Source organism: Pogoniulus pusillus, chromosome 24 (assembly GCF_015220805.1).
Source record: "Pogoniulus pusillus isolate bPogPus1 chromosome 24, bPogPus1.pri, whole genome shotgun sequence".
Lineage (NCBI taxonomy): Eukaryota > Metazoa > Chordata > Aves > Piciformes > Lybiidae > Pogoniulus > Pogoniulus pusillus.
In genome coordinates this window covers 4,907,267-4,927,443 of record NC_087287.1, presented here as the reverse complement: position 1 = coordinate 4,927,443, position 20,177 = coordinate 4,907,267, and the positions used below count along the sequence as shown (strand labels likewise).

The 20,177-nt window shown below is 53.6% G+C and overlaps 1 protein-coding gene across 7 annotated transcripts in view; it reads right to left on the bottom strand.

The window, feature by feature from the left end:
- TSPAN4 (tetraspanin 4) overlaps nucleotides 1-20,177 on the bottom strand; it is a 445,397-nt gene that overhangs the window by 7,752 nt on the left and 417,468 nt on the right. For all 7 annotated transcript variants that reach the window (XR_010306683.1, XR_010306684.1, XM_064163135.1 and 4 more), the window contains one exon: nucleotides 7,862-7,963. Coding sequence is in view for 5 of the 7 variants with exons in the window: in XM_064163135.1 (XP_064019205.1) it covers nucleotides 7,862-7,963 (102 nt within the window). In the remaining 2 variants the exon portion in view is untranslated. The remainder of the gene's footprint in view (nucleotides 1-7,861; nucleotides 7,964-20,177) is intronic.

Sequence of the window (20,177 nt, the reverse complement as noted above, 5' to 3'; positions counted from 1 at the left end):
CATCCATCCCCTCAAGCTTCTGCTCCGAATTCTGATTTGCCCCCTGGCAGGAATCAATCCTGAGCTTACAACTCTTTGATCTGTTGTGTTTTGCAGCTTCATCTTCTACAAACTAACTTGAAAGTGGAGGAGAGGAAAAAGAAGGAGGAGGATGAAAATGAAGTTGGTGCTTTCTTTGTTGCTGGCTGCTGCTGCCGAGCAGACAGGAGCTGTGTGTGACAGGTGCCGGCAGAGGACAGGAGCAGCGCGGAACGCCAGGCTGCTTGCTCTGGAAACCCAACCAGAAGGTCTTGCAGGCTGTCATCATTAGAGTCAGGAGGCAGCTCTTTGACAGACAGTGAGAAGTGACAGCTGGTAAATAGTGAAGCCTTGAAACTGCAGCTCCTCTGAGCTGTGGAGAGTGCCACGGCAAGGGCTCACTGCCTGGGTGGTGGTGTGGCCAAGTGCAAGTGGCACAGGCTTGCACAGAGCGGGACTGAAGCCCTCCTGCCTGCAATGCTGCCTGGCTGAGGGCGTCACAGGCTGACAGGCTGTGAAGATGATAGAGGCATCCCGGCCTGGATCAGGAGCAGTGTGGCCTGCAGGACCAGGGCAGTCCTTCTGCCCCTCTGCTCAGCACTGCTCAGGCCACACCTTAAGTGCTGGGTCCAGTTCTGGGCTCCTCAGTTTAACAAAGATGTTGAGGTGCTGGAAGGTGTTGAGAGAAGGGCAGCAAGGCTGGGGAGGGGCCTGGAGCAGAGCCCTGTGAGGAGAGGCTGAGGGAGCTGGGGGGGTGCAGCCTGCAGAAGAGGAGGCTCTCTACAACTACCTGAAGGGAGGCTGTAGCCAGGTGGGGTTGGGCTCTGCTGCCAGGCAACCAGCACCAGAACAAGGGGACACAGCCTCAAGCTGTGCTAGGGCAGGTTCAGGCTGGCTGTTAGGAAGCCTAATTCTTCACAGCAGTCTGGGAACTGGAAGAAAGAAGGTCTGGAAATATAGCTGGAAGAGATGGTGTTGTTTGGAAGATGAAGGATGAGTGATGGAGTTAAGGAGCAGATGCTGCACAGTCCTAAAGGAGCAGAGGTGATGGGCACAGAAGGATGCTAACACTACAGGAGCGAGTGAGCAGCAGTGCCCAGTGAGGACCAGCTGAAGGGAGAAGAGGAACTGACCCCTGGCAGTAGGTCAAGAAGGCAAGAACAAGAAGCAGCAGTGAGACTGAAAGTGTCACCAGTGCAGAGCCAGTAGAGGGTGCAGCCTGAAGCCAAGCCGAGCAACAAGCTGAGCTCGGACAACTCAGAGATTTCATTACAGAGGCCCACGTAGAGAAAAGAGAGCATGGGAATGATGTTGGGCAAGTGATTGATTTATTTTGTGTGCAGGGAGCTGAAGAATAAGTAGCCAAATGGTTGAGGGAGATGAGGGACACCTAGAAAGAGGAGGAGCACTGAGGATAAATTGCAAAGTGAGAGGATTTTTGAGAGCCCTTTGAGAAGGCTGTGTGGCCACTCAGCGAGACCTGGGCAGGCTGAGAGCTGGGCACAGAGGAACCTGATGAGGTTCAGCAAGGGTAAATGCAGAGTCCTGCACCTGAGGAGGAACAAGACACTGCACCAGTACAGGCTGGGAGGTGACTGCTGGAGAGCAGCCCTGTGGAGAGGGACCTGGGAGAGCTGGAGGATAACATCCATGGCACAGCAATGTGCCCTGGTGGGCAAGAGGGCCAATGGGGTCCCGGGGGGCATTAAGTTGAGTGTGTGCAGCAGATCAAGGGAGGTTCTCTTCCCCCTCCACTCTACCTTGGTGAGATCTCACCTGGAATATTGCATCCAGTTCTGGACTTCCCAGTTCAAGAGGGACAGGGATCTACTGGAGAGAGTCCAAGGGAAGGCTACAGGGATGCTGCAGGGACTGGAGCACTGCCTGAGGAAGAGAGGCTGAGAGTGTCAAGAGAAGGCTGAGATGTGATCAATATCTATCAATATCTGAGTGCTGGGATCAGGAAGGAAGGGACAGGGACAGGCTCTGCTCACCTGCACTCTGGGACAGGGCAAGAGGCAATGGATGGAAGCTGCACCTCAACATGAGGAAGAACTTCTTGACTGTAAGGGTCCCAGAGCCCTGGCACAGGCTGCCCAGAGAGGATGTGGAGTCTCCTTCTCTGGAGCCTTCCCAGCCCTGTCTGGATGTGTTCCTGTGTGCCCTGCTCGAGATTCTATGCTCCTGCTCTGGCAGGGGGTCGGACTCAGATCTTTCTGGAGATCCAGCCCCTAACATCCTGTGGCCCTGTGATCCTGGCATTTGACAGCAACGTCCCCTTGATACCTTACAAGGTTTCTGAGCAAGGATACTGTCTGGAGGCAGTTGTAGAGCTGAAGGATGGAGATTGCTCAGGTCACACAGAGGATCATTTGTGTCACCAGCAGACTGTTGCAGCCAGTTGTACCAGACCTGAGGTTCCCCGACACTGGCTGATGTTCTGCCAGGGAGCTGAACTGTCAGGAAGTGACTGCAGACTGGGTTGGGTTTCATGGTGGGTTGGATTACTTCAGCACTAACCCTCAAGAGCAGTTTGGTCCAACAAGTTCTTGCAGTGAGGGCAGTGAAATGCTGTAACAGGTCACCCAGATTGGTGCTGGGGAGGCCCCATCCCTGGGGACATTCAAGGTCAAACTTAATGGGGTCCTGAGCAACCTGATCTAGTGACAGACATCCCTGCTGACTGCTGACCTTGGAGGGTCCCTTCCAACCTGCTGCACTCGGTGATTCTAACAGCATCAATGACCGGGGGGAGGGGGAGCTGGCTCAGGTTTTGTTCTCAGCCGCGGTGGTGTAAGTAGACATGAAAGGCATTACAGAGCCGTGAGAGGGAGCCGAATTTGCTCGCGTTAGTGAAGCTAATGTGTCTGCTGCACGCCTCTCCAATTACTGCCTGCTTAGCTGAAAGCAGAAGTGTTCAAATATTGATCACAGAGATGCTGGGCATGAAGCAGCACTTGAAACATTAATGCCTCTTTCTCCTGTCCTAACGAGCTCTACCTGTACCATTTACCTGGCTGGGGAGGAGCACAGTGTGGCTCAGGCTCCCTTCCATCCCAGCTGCTGGAACTCTGCTCAAGACTCAGATCATTCTGTGAGAGCCTTTGCAGGTTTGGCTGATGACACACCAAAGTCACCTGGCTCCCCTTTCTGATCTTTTCCAGATCTGAAGGGCTGCTGAGGAGGGCTGTGAGGGTGGTTAGCTGCAGGTATCACAAACAGATCAATTCAGTGTTCGAATTAGAAGCAGCTCCCTGACCTGAGTGCTTGAAAACTGCAAGATGAGCCTGGGCTCTAATGTGCATTGGCTCTTTGCAGCTCAACCCAACACCTCAACTGCAGACCTGAGCACATGACTCAGGGACATCAGGCAATGGACCAGAACACAGACTTGCTCCTGAAAGATGGGCCTGAGGACTCTGCTGTCACAGAATCACAGCATTAACCAGGTTGGAAAAGACCTTAAAGATCACTGAGTCCAACCTATCACCTAACACCTCTGAATTAACCAAACCATGGCACTAAGTGCCCCATCCAGTCCCCTTTTAAGTATCTCCAGGGATGGTGACTCCACCACCTCCCTGGGCAGCCCATTCCAATGCCAATCACTCTCTCTGCCAGGAACTTCCTCCTAACATCCATCCTAGACCTGCTTCAGGCTGTCCCCCCTTCTTCTGCTGCTGGCTGCCTGGCAGCAGAGCCCAACCCCACCTGGCTACAGCCTCCCTTCAAGGAGCTGCAGGCAGCAGTGAGCTCTGCCCTGAGCCTCCTGTGCTGCAGGCTGCACACCCCCAGCTCCCTCAGCCTCTCCTCACAGGGCTCTGCTCCAGGCCCCTCCCCAGCCTTGCTGCCCTTCTCTCAATACCTTCCAGCACCTCAACATCTCTCTGGAATTGAGGAGCCCAGACTTGGACACAGCACTCAAGATGTGGCCTGAGCAGTGCTGAGCACAGGGGCAGAAGGACTGCCCTTGTCCTGCTGGCCACACTGCTCCTGAGCCAGCCCAGGATGTCCCATGTCCCTCATTCCCAGTTATTCAGGAATTGCATCTTCCAGTTAAAAACCATTTCTCAAGGCACAGGCTTCAGAGAAGAAATCCCCCAGGGGAAGGTGCTCAGGCCTTTCACAGCTGAAGAGGAGAGGCAAGATGCAGAGGCCACAAGTCCCTGTGTGCACACTGGGTGCTCCCAGCCACACCTCTCCTCTGCTTTGTCATCAGCCAACCCCACACAAACTGAATTAAGAAGAAATTCTTTAGAGTGAGGGTGGGGAGACACTGGCACAGGCTGCCCAGGGAGGTTGTGGAGCACAGAAGCACAGAATGTGATCAAAGATCACATTCTGTGCTTCTGTGCTCCACAACCTCCCTGGAGGTGTTCCAGACCAAGCTGGATGAGGCCTTGAGCAACCTGTGCTGGTGGGAGGTGTCCCTGCCCATGGCTGAGCTTTGAGGTCCCCTCCAGCCCAAGCTGCTCTATGAATCTGTGGCACGTGGTTCTATTGCTGGAAGAGCTTTTCCACTCCTTAAAGCAGAGGTTGTCACACAGTGAACCTGGGCTGGGGATGGTCTCTGTCTAAGCTTAGACCCTCCTGGCTGAGCCTGCTGCTTTATCCACAGTGCCATCCTCCTGCTCTGAGAAGCACTTGTGCAAAGCAAGGAGGTGGATGCAGAGAGGGCATGGGAGAAGACTCCTGATGATTCCTGCCACTGCTGTGTGTTTTTCATGTGCCATACCTTTTTTCCACGGGTGCTCTCTGCCATCCACAGGCAGGTGTGGTCCATAGCCCAGCTAACGTCTGCTGGGCCCATTAGGGAGGTGAGTGCTGAGACGCCACCCTGCCTGGCACCGCGGTTAGCTCCAGCGTGGGGCTGAGAGCTGTCTCTGAAGAGACTGAATGCAAACAGCAAGCCTGGGCTGGGACTTCCCTTCCAGAAAAGTCCCCTGCATTGCCCTAATCCTCCTGCCAGTGTTTCCTGCCCTGATCAGGGACGTTAGGGATGATGATTGCTACTGAACGCAAAGCCCAGCCCTTGGCATTGACGCGGCACCGTTCAGCTGCAGAGTGCTTGACATATTAACCATGCTGGGATTGCCTTCCCTGCACCACTGCAATCAGCTGCTCCTGAGGACTTTGGGGAAAGAGATGTCAGAACCAATTATGGAGAGCAGTAAAAATGGAGGTGCAGGAGAAGAGCAGTGCCCAGCAGAGGCTTTCATGCCCGTCACAGGCCCGCAGCATGTCAGGGGTTGGAAGGGACCCAAAGAGATCATTGAGTCCAACCCCCCTGCCAGAGCAGGACAATCCTATCTAACACAGATCACACAGGAACACATCCAGACAGGCCTTGAAAGGCTCCAGAGGAGGAGACTCCACAACGTCTCTGGGGAGCCTGTGCCAGTGCTCTGTGTCATGTCACAGCAGCTGTTAGACATCACACGACTGCACAGGGCTGCAGACTGGCACTGCTCTGTCTTTTGGGCTCCTAAGACCTGGCTAACATCAGTTTCATCTGAAGTGCAAAAGCCACTCTCTAAACCAGAAGAGGTTTCAAGGCCCAAGAATCATAGAATCAAGCAGGTTGGAAGAGACCTCCAAGCTCATCCAGCCCAACCTAGCACCTAGCTCTGGCCTGATCCCCATGAGCAGAGGCAGGGAAGGAATTCTGTGCCTCTGCTGTGCTCTGCTGAGACTTCCCCTGCAGTGCTGGGGCAGCTCTGGAACCCTCAGCACAGAGACCTGCTGGAGCAGAGCCAGATGAGGCCACAGCAATGCTGGCAGGGCTGGAAGGGCTCTGCTGTGAGGTCAGGCTGGGAGAGTTTGGGCTTGGTCAGCCTGGAGAGGAGAAGGCTCCAGGGAGACCTTCTGGTGGCTTTTCAGGATTCAAAGGGGCTGATCAGAAGGCTGGGGACAGAGTTTTTCTCAGGGCCTGTTGTGCAGGGCCAAGGGGGGATGGTTTGAACTGCAAGAGGAAGACTGAGAGTGGAGAGAAGGGAGAAATGTTTGACCCTGAGGCTGGGGAGAGCCTGGCCCAGGCTGCCCAGAGAGGTGGGAGCTGCCCCATGGCTGGCACCACTGCAGGTCAGGGTGTGTGGGGCTGCGAGCAGCCTGCTCTGGTTGTAGATGTCCCTGCTGTTGGATTAGATGACACTGAAAGGTCCTCTGCAACCCCAACTGTTGTTCTTTGATTTAAGACATAAGAGGCAAGTCTAAAGCCCTAGGCTGCCTGTGCCACACAAGCACCTCTGCACAAGTTGAGAAAGCTGTGCAAGGATTTCTGAGTGAAGCCAGAGCAGCACAAGTTCTGCTACCTGAGATGAAGGAAGACTGGAGCACTTCTCATTCAAAAAGCAGAGAACACCATACCAGGAAGATCAGCCTCAGGAGAACTGACTGAGCTGACTATGAAAAGAGAAGGCCAGGGCAGACAGAGCTGAGCTGCCAGGGCTGCTGTTGCCCCAGCAAGCCACAAGACTAAAAGAGGAAGACAGCTCCAGTGCTCACCAGTTCTCAGAAGACAAACATTGGCAAGATGCTGGCAGAGAAACAGGAGGAGGCAACAGAAGTGCAAAAAGCATTCCCAGCCCCCCTGTGATGGAGGATGATTGAATCCTGCTGGGGAAAAAGCTACTGACTGCAAGAGAAAGCTGGGAACACCTTGGGTGGCTTCCACTTGGACTGCACAACTGGAAGCCAACGACAGCAAGGAAAGGAGACAGGAGAAGAAAAGGGCTGAGGTGCTGCTCTCTTACTGCATTTCTGCTCTTCATCCCATAATAAGCTGCACTTCTGGCTCTAAAGGCAAGGTGCTGCGTGTTTCCTGCCTGACCTTCTTTCCTCTCCATGCTGCCCACAACCACCTGATGTTTAGGTGCCATCACAGCAGACATTTTGGAGAGCAAGAAGCCATCCTGCTCCATGGAGAAAGAAATCACAACCACCTGTCACAAAACCCCAGAGTCACAGCCTGTCAGAGGCTGGAAGGGACCTCCAAAGCTCCTCCACTCCAACCCCCTGCAGAGCAGGAGCACCTCAACCAGATCACACAGGGACACATCCAGGCAGGGCTTGATTCTCTCCAGAGAGGGAGACTCCACAACCCCCCTGGGCAGCCTGTGCCAGGCTTCTGGCACCCTCACAGGGAAAAAATTCCTCCTCATGTTTCCATGCAGCTTCCTATGCCTCAGCTTCCACCACTGCCCCTTGTGCTGGCATTGGGCATCCCCCAGCAGAGCCTGGCTGCAGCCTCCTGGCACTCACCTGCACATCTTGATAACCATTGCTGAGGTCACCTTTCAGCTCCTGCTCTCCAAGCTCCCAGCCCCAGCTCCCTCAGGCTCTGCTCCTGACAGAGCTGTTGCATTCCCTTCAGCATCTTTGTGGCTCTGTGTTGGACTCTCTCAAGCAGTTCTGTGTCCCTGGGGGGCTCAGAACTGAACACAGTACTGCAGATGTGGCCTCAGCAGGGCAGAGCAGAGGGGCAGCAGAACCTCTCTCGACCTACTCATCACAGCCCTTCTAATCCAGCCCAGAATGGCACTGCCCCTCCTGGCCACCAGAGCTCATTGCTGGCTCATGGTCACCCTCCCACCCACCAGGACCCCCAGGGCCTTTTCCCCTTCACTGCCTTCCAGCAGCTCAGTCCCCAACCTCTGCTGCTCCCTGGGGTTGTTCTTGCCCAGGGGCAAGACTCTCCCCTCGCCCTTGTTGAATTTCATTCAGTTTCTTCCTGCCCAAGCCTCGTTTAATTGCTGCTGTGCTGGCTGGGTAGAAGGAAGAGCCTGGCTTGGGATCTTGCACCCCCAGAAGTGCCAGGGTGAGGAGGCAGCAGGCTGACACTCACATCTGTCTGGATGATGCTCCAGGCGTTGGTCAGGCCGATGTTGCCGTCTGTCCCGTACAGGTGCAGCCCTTTCTTCAGGTCCCTCTGGGCATACTTGTCAATCTGCAACCAACCAGACACACAGCTCAGCACCTGCTCAGCACCACAGGAGATGCAGGACAACAGACCTGAACCCAAATGAACACAAGGTAAGCAGGTTCTTACTGCAGGGGAGCTGGGATCCACTACAGGTATGTGCACGAAGTAGGTGGAGTCGTAAAGGCTGGAGAAAAGCCTCCAGCATCACAGAAGGGGTTAGGTTGGAAGGGACCTCAAAGCTCAGCCAGTTCCAACCCCCTGCCATGGGCAGGGACACCTCCCCCACTCAAGGCCTCATCCAGCCTGGCCTTGGATTCACAACCTCCCTGGGCAACCTGTGCCAGTCTCTCCCCACCCTTACTCTCAAGAATTTCTTCCTCATCTCCAGTCTCACTCTCCCCTCTCCCAGCTCAAAGTCATTGTTTCTCACCCTGACACTCCCAGCCCTTATCAAAATTCCCTCCCCAGTTCTCCTGTAGCCCCCTTCAGATACTGAAAGGCTGCTCTAAGGTGTCCCTGGAACCTTCTGTTCTCCAGCCTGAACAGCCTCTGAGATGCAGCAGGAGAGAAACGGCTACAGAGGTCAAGAGATGTGGCTGGAAGCAGCTGATGCAGGCAGAGCTCTGTCTGAGCCTTACCTGCACTACAGCTGTGACAAAACATCCCTGACTAAATCTTTCCAAAGCCTATGTATAAATTCTGGCCAAATTAAAAAGTGGTTCCTCCTTAATCTGTCTTCCCTGGAGGCAGCTACGTAAAGCTGTAGCATCTTCTGTGTCAGGCTTGTTCTGCTGTCAGCTCTGTCCCCTGGTTGCCTCGGAAATCCGGAGCCTGCGAGCACAATCCTGGCTGGCTGACAAGCCCGGCTGCAGGAGCCAGCATCCTTCAAGAGGACAGAGAGCTGTCAGCCTGCACCTTGCCTCCTTGAATAAGACAAGCCAGGGATAATTGAGGCTGAGATAAAACCTGTGTAACAACAGCAGCAGCAACAACCCCCCCTTAGCACAGACACGCTGAAAGCGCTGCAGGAGCATTCTGCTGCAGGCTCCAGCCTGCCTCGCTGCTGCTCTCTTCTCTGTGCTACAGGTGGGGGCTTGAGAGTGATTGCCATTGGAGTGGGCTGCCCAGGGAGGTGGTGGAGTTGCCATCCCTGGAGGTGTTGAAGCCAAGCCTGGATGAGACAGTGCCATGGTCTAGTTGACTGGCTAGGGCTGGGTGCTAGGTTGGACTGGATGAGCTTGGAGCTCTCTTCCAACCTGCTTGATTCTATGGTTCTGTGATCTCAGTTCCTGGGGGTGGTTTCTCTCTCTCTGAATGAGAGGCTTTGGAGTTATCTATCAGGTGATAGAACAAGAGAAAATGGCCACAAATTGTGCCAAGGGAGTCTTGGGCTGGAGAGGAGGAAAAATTTCTTTGCTGCAAGAATGATCAGGGATGGGCACAGGCTGCCCAGGGAGGTGGTGGAGTCCCCATGCCTGGAGATGTTCCAGAAGGGTGTGGCAATGGCACTTGGGGACATGATTCGATGGTTATGGTGGGGTTGGGTTGATGGTTTGACTTGGTGACTTTACAGGGCTATTCCAACCCAAACAGTGTTTGAGTCTAGGGAGGTTCTTCTCTCCTTCTACTCTGCCTTAGTGAGAGCACACCTGGAATACAGTCTTCAGTTCTGGGGTCCTCAGTTCAGGAGAGACAGAGACCTGCTGGAGAGAGTCCAGCAGAGAGGCATGATTGGGAGATTTGAACGTCTGCCCTACTGAGAGAGACTGAGAGCCCTGGGGCTGTTCAGTCTGGAGAAGAGAAGGCTCAGAGGAGATCTGATCAATGAGGGGTGGGGGTCAAGTGGAGGGGGCCAAGCTCTTTTTGGTGGTCAGCAGCAATAAGCCTAGGAGCAGCAGCTACAAACTGGAACAGAGAAGGTTTCACCTCAACATGAGGAGAAACTTCTTTACAGTGAGAGTGACAGAGCCCTGGAGCAGGCTGCCCATGGAGGTTATGGACTCTCTGCCTCTGGAGACTTTCAAACCCACCTGGATGCATTCCTGTGTGAACTAAACTGGGTGATCCTGCTTGGCAGAGGGGTTGGACTGGATGGTCTCTCTAAGGTTCTGTGATTCTGTGCCTCTACTTACTGCTAAGGCATGAGGCAGGAGACAAGCACTGCCCTCTGACAAAGCAGCCCTGGAGTTTTGCTGCTGACAGAGAAGGAAGTGTTTCAGACCAGAGCTTCTTGGGCAAACAAGAAGGTTGTATGTGTGCAGCACACATGAGCAATCCTGACAGCTAGCATGAGGTGAGACTGATCAAACTGAAGCTACACCAGTACTGAAGAGTCAGAGTCCTTCCCCTGTGCCAGCACTCTGAGAGGGAAGGCAGCTTTGCTCTCTAGAAGAAAAGCCAAAAGAAGCCTCTTAGGGAGATCTTTGTTAACTCCTTTTCAACTCATTCACACTGGGAGATGCAACTAAGACTCTGGCACAGCCTTTAGGCAAAGGCCAGAGGATGCCAGCAGTGTCTCAAGCTTTCTAACCTGCAGGTAAATGGAGACTTTTAATTTCAAGCCTCAGTGCTTCCTGGCCACATCAGGAACAATAATTCCACCCAACAAGCCCCCTAAACCAGACAAAGCCTCTCAGCAGCCTTTCAATATCGGTAAGCAAACACTCCTGACCTTTCTGGTGATTACTTTCCCTGCCTCTCTGCCTCTCCTCCAGAACTGGGGAGGCTGGAAGGAAATGACAGAACACCCAAGAGTTTCCCACTGGGCCACACTCTTAATTTAACGCCCTGATAATCACTCTCCACAAACAGCCAGGAGCGGGGAAGTGAACGGGAACAGAAAGTGCCTAATCTATAAGGTCATTCCTGGGGCCCTCCTGCCTGCTAAGAAGAGATGAGATTGATTGGAGGGAGGGTTTGTTGTAAATGAGATGTCCCCAAGCTTGTCTGTAAGGAGCTGAGAGCAGTACCTGCTCTCCTCACCACTCAAATCATCCTCGTACCTTAGAGAAAACCTCCCTCAGGCAGCATCCTGGCCTGGATCAACAGCAGTGTGGCCAGCAGTGAGCATCCCCAGTACTCAGCACTGCTGAGGCCACACCTTGTGTCATGGGTTCAGTTTTGGGGACCTTACTACAGGAAGAGCATTGAGGGGCTGGAATAGGTCCAGAGAAGAGCAACAAAGCTGAGGAAGGGTCTGGAGAGGAGAGCTGGGGGTGTTCAGCCTGCACAAAAGGAGGCTTAGGGGAGATCTCCTCACTCTCTACAACTTAGAAGATCAGAGGATGTTAAGGGTTGGAAGGGACCTTCAGAGATCAGTGAGTCCAACCCCCCTGCCAGAACAGGACCATCATCTAGTGCAGGTCACAAAGGAATGCATCCAGACAGGTCTTGAAAGGAGGTTGGAGCCAGGTAGAGGCTGTCCTCTTCACCCAAGTGACAAGTGATAGAATGGAGGAAAGGGTAGAATGAAGGAAATGGTCTCAAGCTGCACCAGGGGAGGTTTAGGTTGGAGATGAGAAGAAATTTCTTCCCAGAAAGGGTTCTCACAGCCTGGCACAGGCTGCCCAGGAAGGTGGTTAACTCCCTATCCCTGGAGGTATTCAGAGAGGCAGAGGTGTGGTGCTGAGGGCCATGGCTTAGCCTCAGCCTTGGTACAGTTAGAGACTGGTTGGACTCAGTGATCTTAAAGGTCTCTTCCAAGCAAACCAATTTCATGGTCCTGTAAGGTTCAGTAAGTAAGAGCCATTGCCTGAGTTCTGCTGATGTTTGGCAGCCAAGGGCAAATAAACCAACTTCTTGTCAGCACCATCCGTGTTCCACAGCACCTCCAGGATGCTTTGCTCAGCTCTGTGGATTCTGTCTCCCTCACTTCTCCCCAGATGTGAAACAACTCAAGGGTTTCACTTCTAGTTTTTTCTCACTGCTTCCTTCCTTAAAGAGCAAACCTCTTGCACAGTGAATTCTCTTGTCCTAGTTTGACTGCAGAGATGTGAGTCAGGAGTCAAACAGTTTCAGACTTCAGTCAGTCAGCTCAAATGCTCATTGGCTCCAGCAGTGTTTGATACCCAGAGAGATGCACTACCACTCACTGTGTAACATCAGAGGGAAAGCAGAGAGGACAGGAACAGAAGATCACAGGAGATGGCCTGGGAGTGGGAAGGCAAATATCACTTGTGAAATGTGCTGCCTTGGGTTAGCTGAGGTGAGAGCTGTCAGCTCTGCCACAGGCTTCCAGCCTAGCCTTAAAAAGCCTCAGCTCCTTTTGCGTTTCAGTTCCCTGATTGTAAAGCAGGAAGAATCTGACTCTACCCATGCCACATGATCAATAACATCATTTAGAACAGGAATGTGAAAACTAAACCCAACCTGATGGGAAGGCCTGGACAGCATCTGAGATAATCACAGCATGGCAGAGGCTGGAAGGGACCTCCAAAGCTCCTCCACTCCAACCCCCCTGCAGAGCAGGAGCACCCAGAGCAGATCACACAGGAACACAGCCAGGTAGGTCTTGAATATTACTCTCCAGAGGAGGAGACTCCACAACCCCCCTGGGCAGCCTGTGCCAGGCTTCTGGCACCCTCACTGGGAAAAAAATCCTCCTCATGTTTCCATGCAGCTTCCTATGCCTCAGCTTCCACCACTGCCCCTTATGCTGGCATTGGGCATCCCCCAGCAGAGCCTGGCTGCAGCCTCCTGGCACTCACCTGCACATCTTGATAACCATTGCTGAGTCACCTCTCAGGTCCTCCTCTCCAAGCTCCCAGCCCCAGCTCCCTCAGGCTCTCCTCTTAGCAGAGCTGTTCCATTCCCTTCAGCACCTTTGTGGCTCTGAGCTGGACTCTCTCAAGCAGTTCTGTGTCCCTCTTGAACTGGGGGCCCAGAACTGGGCACAATACTGCAGATGTGTCCTCACTAGGGCAGAGGTGAGGGGGAACAGAGTTGCTGTCCTAAAAGGATCAATAACCCTCCTGGCACTGTGAGGGTAAAACTGAGGTCAGTTCACCAGGAAGCAAAAGGAAGAACAAGCAGAGGTCACAGTGTGCCTGGAGCAGGCAGCTGGTTTAACTCTAAGAGTCTCCCACTATGTGCTCAGGGAAGAACCAAGGAGTTGCAGTGGGGGTTGTAACAAAAAGCTTGGGGTTTTCAATCAGCTTTTCCTGAGTTCATGGTTGGAGCATAAAATTACTTGCAGTCTCAGTCACTGTCTTCCAGCCACAAGCACCAGCCTGTGCTCAGAAGTGAAGGCACCTGGCAGAGCACACAGCTGAGGCTGCAAGAAGGGAGCCACTGAAACCTTCCTGCCCTCCCTATTCATACACTTAACTGCCAGTGAAGCCCCACAGCAGCTCCACTGCTGCTCTGCTTTCACCAACAGCGCATCTCAAAACTGCTCATGCAAGATCAAACTCAAATGTTTCCAGCAAACTGCACCAAACCATTCCTGAAAAGTCCAAGGAAGAGACAGGCTTTTGTCCCTGTTCCATACAGAGGGACTAGAGCTGAGCAACTCATGCTCCAAGCCCCAGGCTTGCTGTGGTAAAGCACCTCAGAACTAACTCAGGGACTGACTGAGAGCAGCCCTGCAGAGAAGAACTTGTGGGTGCTGGTGGGGGAGAAGCTGGGCAGGAGCCAGCACTGGCAGCACAGAAGGCCAGGGACAGCCTGGGCTGCATCCAAAGCAGTCTGGGTAGAGATGGAGAGAGAGGATCCTGCCCCTCTGCTCTGGGGAGAACTCACCTGCAGGGCTGGGGCCAGCTAAGGTGCCCTCAGCACAAGAGAGACCTGGAGCTGATGGAGTGGGTCCAGGGGAAGCCACAGAAGTGATCAGAGGTCTGAAGAACCTCTGCTACAGGAACAGGCTGGCAGAGTTGGGGCTGTTGAGGCTGGAGAAGAGAAGGCTGCAGGCAGAGCTCAGAGCTGCAGTTCAGTACCTGCAGGGGAGCTGCAGGCAGGCTGGGGAGGGACTGCTCAGAAGGGGCTGTGGGGACAGGCTGAGGGCAATGGTTTGGAAGTGGAGCAGGGCAGAGTTAGGTTGGAGCTGAGGAGGAAGCTGTGCAGTGAGGGTGGGCAGAGGCTGGCCCAGGCTGCCCAGGGCTGTGCTTGAGGCCCCATCCCTGGAGCCATTGGAGCTGAGCCTTGCTGTGTCCCTGTGCAGCCTGCTCTGGCTGGAGGTGTCCCTGCTGCCTGCAGGGGGTTGGGCAGGATGCCCTTGGGGGGTCCCTTCCAACCATGCAAGCTGTGAATTGCTGCTTCTTGTTTCAGAGGCGTTCTGAGTGCTGCAGCCAGCAGAGGGAAGGGGCTGGGCCAATCTGAGGCAGGCAAAGCAAATCACTGCCACACACAAAAGGCTGACAGTGCAAATTAAGTGCCAGGATGTGGAGCCAGTCCTTCTGAGCATTGTGCACCCGGAGTGACAAAAGCCACAGCAACACTTTGGAAGCATTTCAGGTGGGTGAACACTGAAGTGCCTATTTTTTGTGACACACCTAATTACTTCTCCAGCATTCAGCAGACATCCTTATGCTGATCCCGTGGGAGGAACCTTTTATTTACATAGAAATAAGCTTTGCTTCAGATTGTTCAGCTGGTTAGGGGGGGAAGAGATAGTGATGCCCTCTGTAGCAGTGGCAGCAGCAAAGCTGGGTGTCATCATGAGCTAACACTGCTATTTCTTGTGAGGAGCAGCTGAGGTTGTTTAGCCTGGAGAAGAGGAGGCTGAAGGGAGACCTCATTGCTCTCTGCAGCTCCCTGAAAGGAGGCTGAAGCCAGGTGGGGGTTGGGCTCTTCTCACAAGGAACTAGTGACAGGAAGGGAGAAAATAGTCTCAAGTTGAACTAGAGGAGGTTTAGGTTGGACATCAGGACAAATGTATTCCCTGAAAGGGTTGTTAAGCCTGGCACAGGCTGCCCTGGGCAGCAGTGGAGTCCCCATCCCTGGAGGGCTCTAAAAGCTGTGCAGATGTGCTGAGGGACACAGTGGTTGTGTGTGATCACATTGGGTCAGCTTTTTCTTTCTTAGTGGACTACCAAGCTGGTAAATTGAATGCCTTGGGAAGGCAGCAGACAGCATCAGCAAGAGGAGTGACTAACTGCTGTGAAATGTCTCCCTTGTTTTAATGGAACCTACAGTTGCAGGTCTTCAGCACGCTCCATCAGAAGCAGATCTGATCAGGAATGGAATGATTTGGGACTCACTCACTGCAGAGGAATAAACTACATGGAGATTGCCTTCCAGAACAACAGGAAATCAGCAAATAAACAAACTGCCAGTCACACTGAGGTGCCACCAAATGCAGACTTCCAGCACCCTTTCTGCTGCTGACACATTGCAAGAGCAATACAAGAAGGATGTGGAGGTGCTGGAGTGTGTCCAGAGAGAGACCACTGGGTTGAGCAGAGGGCTGGAGCAGCTCTGCTGTGAGGACAGGCTGAAAGAGTTGGGGCTGCTCCATCTGGAGAAGAGGAGGCTCCCAGGTGACCTCCTTGTGGCCTTTCAGTATATGAAGGGGGCTACAAAAAAGCTGGGGAGGGACTTTTCAGGATATCAGGGAATGACAGGACTGGGGGGAATGGAGCAAAGCTGGAGGTGGGGAGAGTCAGAGCAGACATGAGGAGGAAGTTGTTCAGCCTGAGAGTGGTGAGAGCCTGGAATGGGTTGCCCAGGGAGGTGGTTGAGACCCCATCCCTGGAAGTGTTTAAGGCCAGGCTGGCTGAGGCTTTGGCCAACCTGATCTAGGGTAGGGTGTCCCTGGGCATGGCAGGGAGTTGGAACTGGCTGATCCTTGTGGTCCCTTCCAGCCCTGATTCTGTGTGCCAGGAGAAAGCCATGCTTCCCACTGGCAGTCACACAGGTTGGATGGGGGAGGACAGAGGGATCTCTGGCCAAATGTCAGAGGTGGCAGGACCTCAGGGAGTGAGGTGCTGCAGGGCTGCAGTATTTCCATGCAGAACAGATCCATAGATGCTGCTCTCTGACATGAAATAGCCTTTACCCAACACTCAGCAGCCCCACACTCTGCTGAAGGGCAGCCAAGTGGGAGAGGAGAAAACAGAAACCATAGAACGGTTTAGGCTGGAAGGGACCTCAAAGCTCATCCAGTTCCCATCAACAGTCAGTGGAGTCAGGAGAGACCAGAGAGTCTCCGTTCCTGAACTGCCTGGGGGTCCAAGATGAAGGGAAGGACACGGACTTGATAGAGCAGGTCCAGAAGAGGCCACGAAAATGATCAGGGGGTTGGAGCAGCTCTGCCACAAGGACAGGCTGAGGGAGCTGAGGGTGTTCAGCCTGGAGGAGAGAAAGCTCCAGGGAGACCTAATAGCAACCTGCCTGTAGCTGAATGGGCTACAAGAAGGCTGCAGAGGGACTGTTCCCAATGCCCTGCAGGGACAGGACGAGGGCAATGGCTGCAAACCAGAGCAGAGCAGATTGAGACTGGATGTGAGGAACAAGTTCTGCAGCAGGAGGCTGCTGCAACACTGCAACAGGTTGCCCAGGGAGGTGGTGGAGGCTCCATGCCTGGAGGTATTGCAGGTGAGACTGGAGAGGGCTGTGGGCAACTTGCTCTAGTGGAGGATGACTTCTAGAGATCTTTGAGTCCAACCCTCCTGCCAGAGCAGGACCAAAAGGCTGAGAGCCCTGGGGCTGAGAGTCTGGAGAGGAGAAGGCTGAGAGGAGATCTGATCAATGTCTATCAATAGCTGAGGGCTGGGGGTCAGGAAGGAAGGGACAGGGAGACAGCCTCTGTTCACTTGTGCCCTGGCATAGGACAAGGGACAATGGATGAAAACTGCAGCACAGGAAGCTGCACCTGAACATGAGGAAGAACTTCTTGACTGTAAGTGTGCCAGAGCCCTGGCACAGGCTGCCCAGAGAGGTTGTGCAGTCTCCTTTGGAGCCTTTCAAGACCCATCTGAATGCAAAAGCCTGGCAGGCAGGAGCCTGCTTTACCTGGCAGGACTATCAGCCTTGGATAACCTAAACAGAGCAACGAGGTTGAAAAGCAGCCTAACTGCTGCCTTCAGATAGCTTCTTGGAGAGGCAATTCTCAACAGCAGACAAGCACTTTAAGCTACCAGCAAAAGACATAATGGGATTTAATAGTTGGCAGTTTAAGCTAGACAAACACAAGAGAGAAACAAGACATCATTTTAACTGTGAGGAAGGGGGGGTGGGGAGGGGGGGAAATCATCCTTGGAAGAAATTGCTGAGAAATGAGGTGCAGTCAAAAATGCCTTTGAGTCAAGGCTCAGGAATTGTGCAGAGCTGTAAGTCAGATGTAATTAGCTGGATGCCAGGAATACTGATTGAAGTGCTATGGGCCACAGATGACCTCAATCGTTTCCTCTCCTCTTAAAATGTAGCATTCTTCCCAGGTTAAAAGTTCTCCTCCCAGCGTTGGAAGTTTGTTATTCATGCTAGATTGTGTCACCTGCACCTCCAGCTTGTCTCCACACCTGTCCTGAAAGTGAAGCTGGCAGCAAACCTGCCTGTTTGGCCCATTCCATCTTGGAGACTCAGGCACTGGTGAGTTTGGGCCACAAATTCTCCTAGATCTTAGATGAGCTTCCCATCTGCCAACTCCACATCTCCTTGCCCATGGCACCGCTCACAAGTGCTGGTTCCAGCACTGCACAGGCTGCTGCTGACTGTGACAGAGCAGGGGTGCTGTGGGCAATGTGTCACCCACGCTGCCAGGGCCAGCTGCTCTACAATCCCCATCCACACACAGCCTCATCTGCTCTGCAGCACTTCCAGTGTCCACCTCGGCAGCTTCTTTCACCTGGCTTCACTGGTGCGGTGCAGTGCTGGGCTGCACGGCTGGGGTCAAGCCTCAGCACTCCCAGGGGAGCAGCTCTAAGCTGCAGTGACTTCCCCGCCTCTGTAGAGGCAAAATCATTTCATTCCCTCTGGCACCAAGTCAGGGCTACCAGAGAAACACCAGGAGGTGCCCTCAATGCAACCTGCAGCAACCAGCACTACAGGATTCACTTCTCAGTCCAGACATGTCAACTCCTTCTGCTTCCTTCAATTTCAGCAGGAGCAACACTGCTTCCAGCCCTTACCTATCCTCAGTCTCTTACTGTCCTTCATTCCTTGCTGTCTTTTACTCCTTGCCTGTCCCCCATCCCTTACCTATCCTCAGTCTCTTACTGTCCTTCATTCCTTGCTGTCTTTTACTCCTTACCTGTCCTCCATCCCTTACTGTCCTCTGCCCCTTGCCTGTCCACCAGCCCTTAGCTATCCTCTGCTCCTTGCCTGTCCTCCATCCCTTACTGTCCTCTGCCCCTTGCCTGTCCACCAGCCCTTAGCTATCCTCTGCTCCTTGCCTGTCCTCCAGCCCTTACTGTCCTCTACCCCTTGCCTGTCCTCCATCCCCTACTGTCCTCTGCCCCTTGCCTGTGCTCCATCCCCTACTGTCCTCTGCCCCTTGCCTGTCCACCATCCCTACTGCCTTCTGCCCCTTGCCTGTCCTCCATCCCTTACCTATCTTCAGTCCCTTGCTGCCCTCCATCCCTCACCTGTTCTCTACATTAGAGCTGTCACAGAATCAAGCAGGTTGGAAAAGAGCTCCAAGCTCATCCAGTGCAACCTAGCACCCAGCCCTGTCCACTGAACCAGACCATGGCACTAAGTCTCCACCCTTTTTGGGAGGAGATCTAGATTAAGAGATTTGTCTGCTCTTACCTCCTTGGACTTGGGGGTAAAGCAGTACAGGAGTAAATCAGCAGGACCCCAACAGCTCTTCTGGCTCTTGTGGACAGATTTACAGCCACTGCCAAGCTGCATTAAATCTCCTGACTTTAGGGCAGGATACTTCTCATTATCTTTCACAGATCTAATTAACTCAATGGATATGCTCCCAGCAACTGCAAATTCCCTCACATGTGTGTCTGAGCTAAGGGATTCTCTTCCTTTGGGAAACTGCAAATCCACATCAGGCATCCTCCCCTACAGAGTGGTTGCCAAAAGGGACAGCTTAAAGCTGCAAAGAGCACTTGGGGTTATAAAACTGTAACTTCAGATATAACCCTGGGAAGAAATGCAGTGAGCTGAGAGGCTCAGGCATCCTTTTTGTCCATAAGCAGGCAAACAGCTGGAGCAGTCTAGCAATGAGGACACAAGATTGGCAAGTAGGATTTGAAACCATCACTCAAAACAATGGAAAATTGAGGTGCCCAATATCTTTGTCACTGATCTGGATGAGGACATCCAGGCACCCTCAGTCAGGCTGTTGATGACACTAAGCTGGGAGGGAGGGCTGGTCTGCTGGAGGGTCCAGAGGCTTTGCAGAGGGTCCTGGACAGGATGAGGACAGGCTAAGGTTCAACAAGGCAAAGTGCTGGGTCCTGCATCTGGGACCTGGTGGATTCTATGACACAACCACCCCATGAACTCTCCAGGCTTAGAATCATAGAATCAGTCAGGGTTGGAAGAGACCACAAGGATCAGACAGTTCCAACCCCCTGCCATAGGCAAGGACACCTCACACTACATCAGGCTGACCAGAACTTCATGCAGCCTGGCCTTAAACACCTCCAGGGATGAGGCTTCCCCCACCTCCCTGAGCAACCCCTTCCAGGGTCTCACCACCCTCATGGGGAAGAACTTCTCCCTAACATCCAGGCTGAATCTACCCATTTCCAGCTTTGTTCCATTCCCCCCAGTCCTGTCCCTACCTGACAGCCTAAAAAGTCCCTCCCCAGCTTTCCTGTAGCCCCCTTCAGATACTGAAAGGCCACAATAAGGTCACCTGGGAGCCTTCTCCTCTCCAGACTGAACAGCCCCAACTCCAAGAAAGGTGGCTGGAAGCTGCCTGATGGGAAAATATCTGGAGGTTCTAGTTGGCAGCAGCTGAGGATGAGCCAAGAAGACCACCAGCATCCTGGCCTGGATCAGCAATGGTGTGGCCAGCAGCAGCAGGGCAGGGATTGTGCCTCTGTACTGGGCACTGGTGAGGCCACACTTTGAGTGCTGCGTTCAGTTTTGGGTCCCTCACTCTAAGAAGGACATTGAGGGGCTGGAGCAGGTCCAGAGAAGGGCACCAAAGGTGGAGAAGGGTCTGGAGAACAGGAGTGGTGCAGAGCAGCTGAGGGAGCTGGGGGTGTTCAGTCTGGAGGGGGCTGAGGGCAGAGCTCTCTGCAGCTCCCTGAAAGGAGGTTGGAGCCAGGTGTGGGGGGGGTTGGGCTCTTCCACCCAGGAACAAGGACAGGATGCGAGGAATAGGCCTCAAGATACC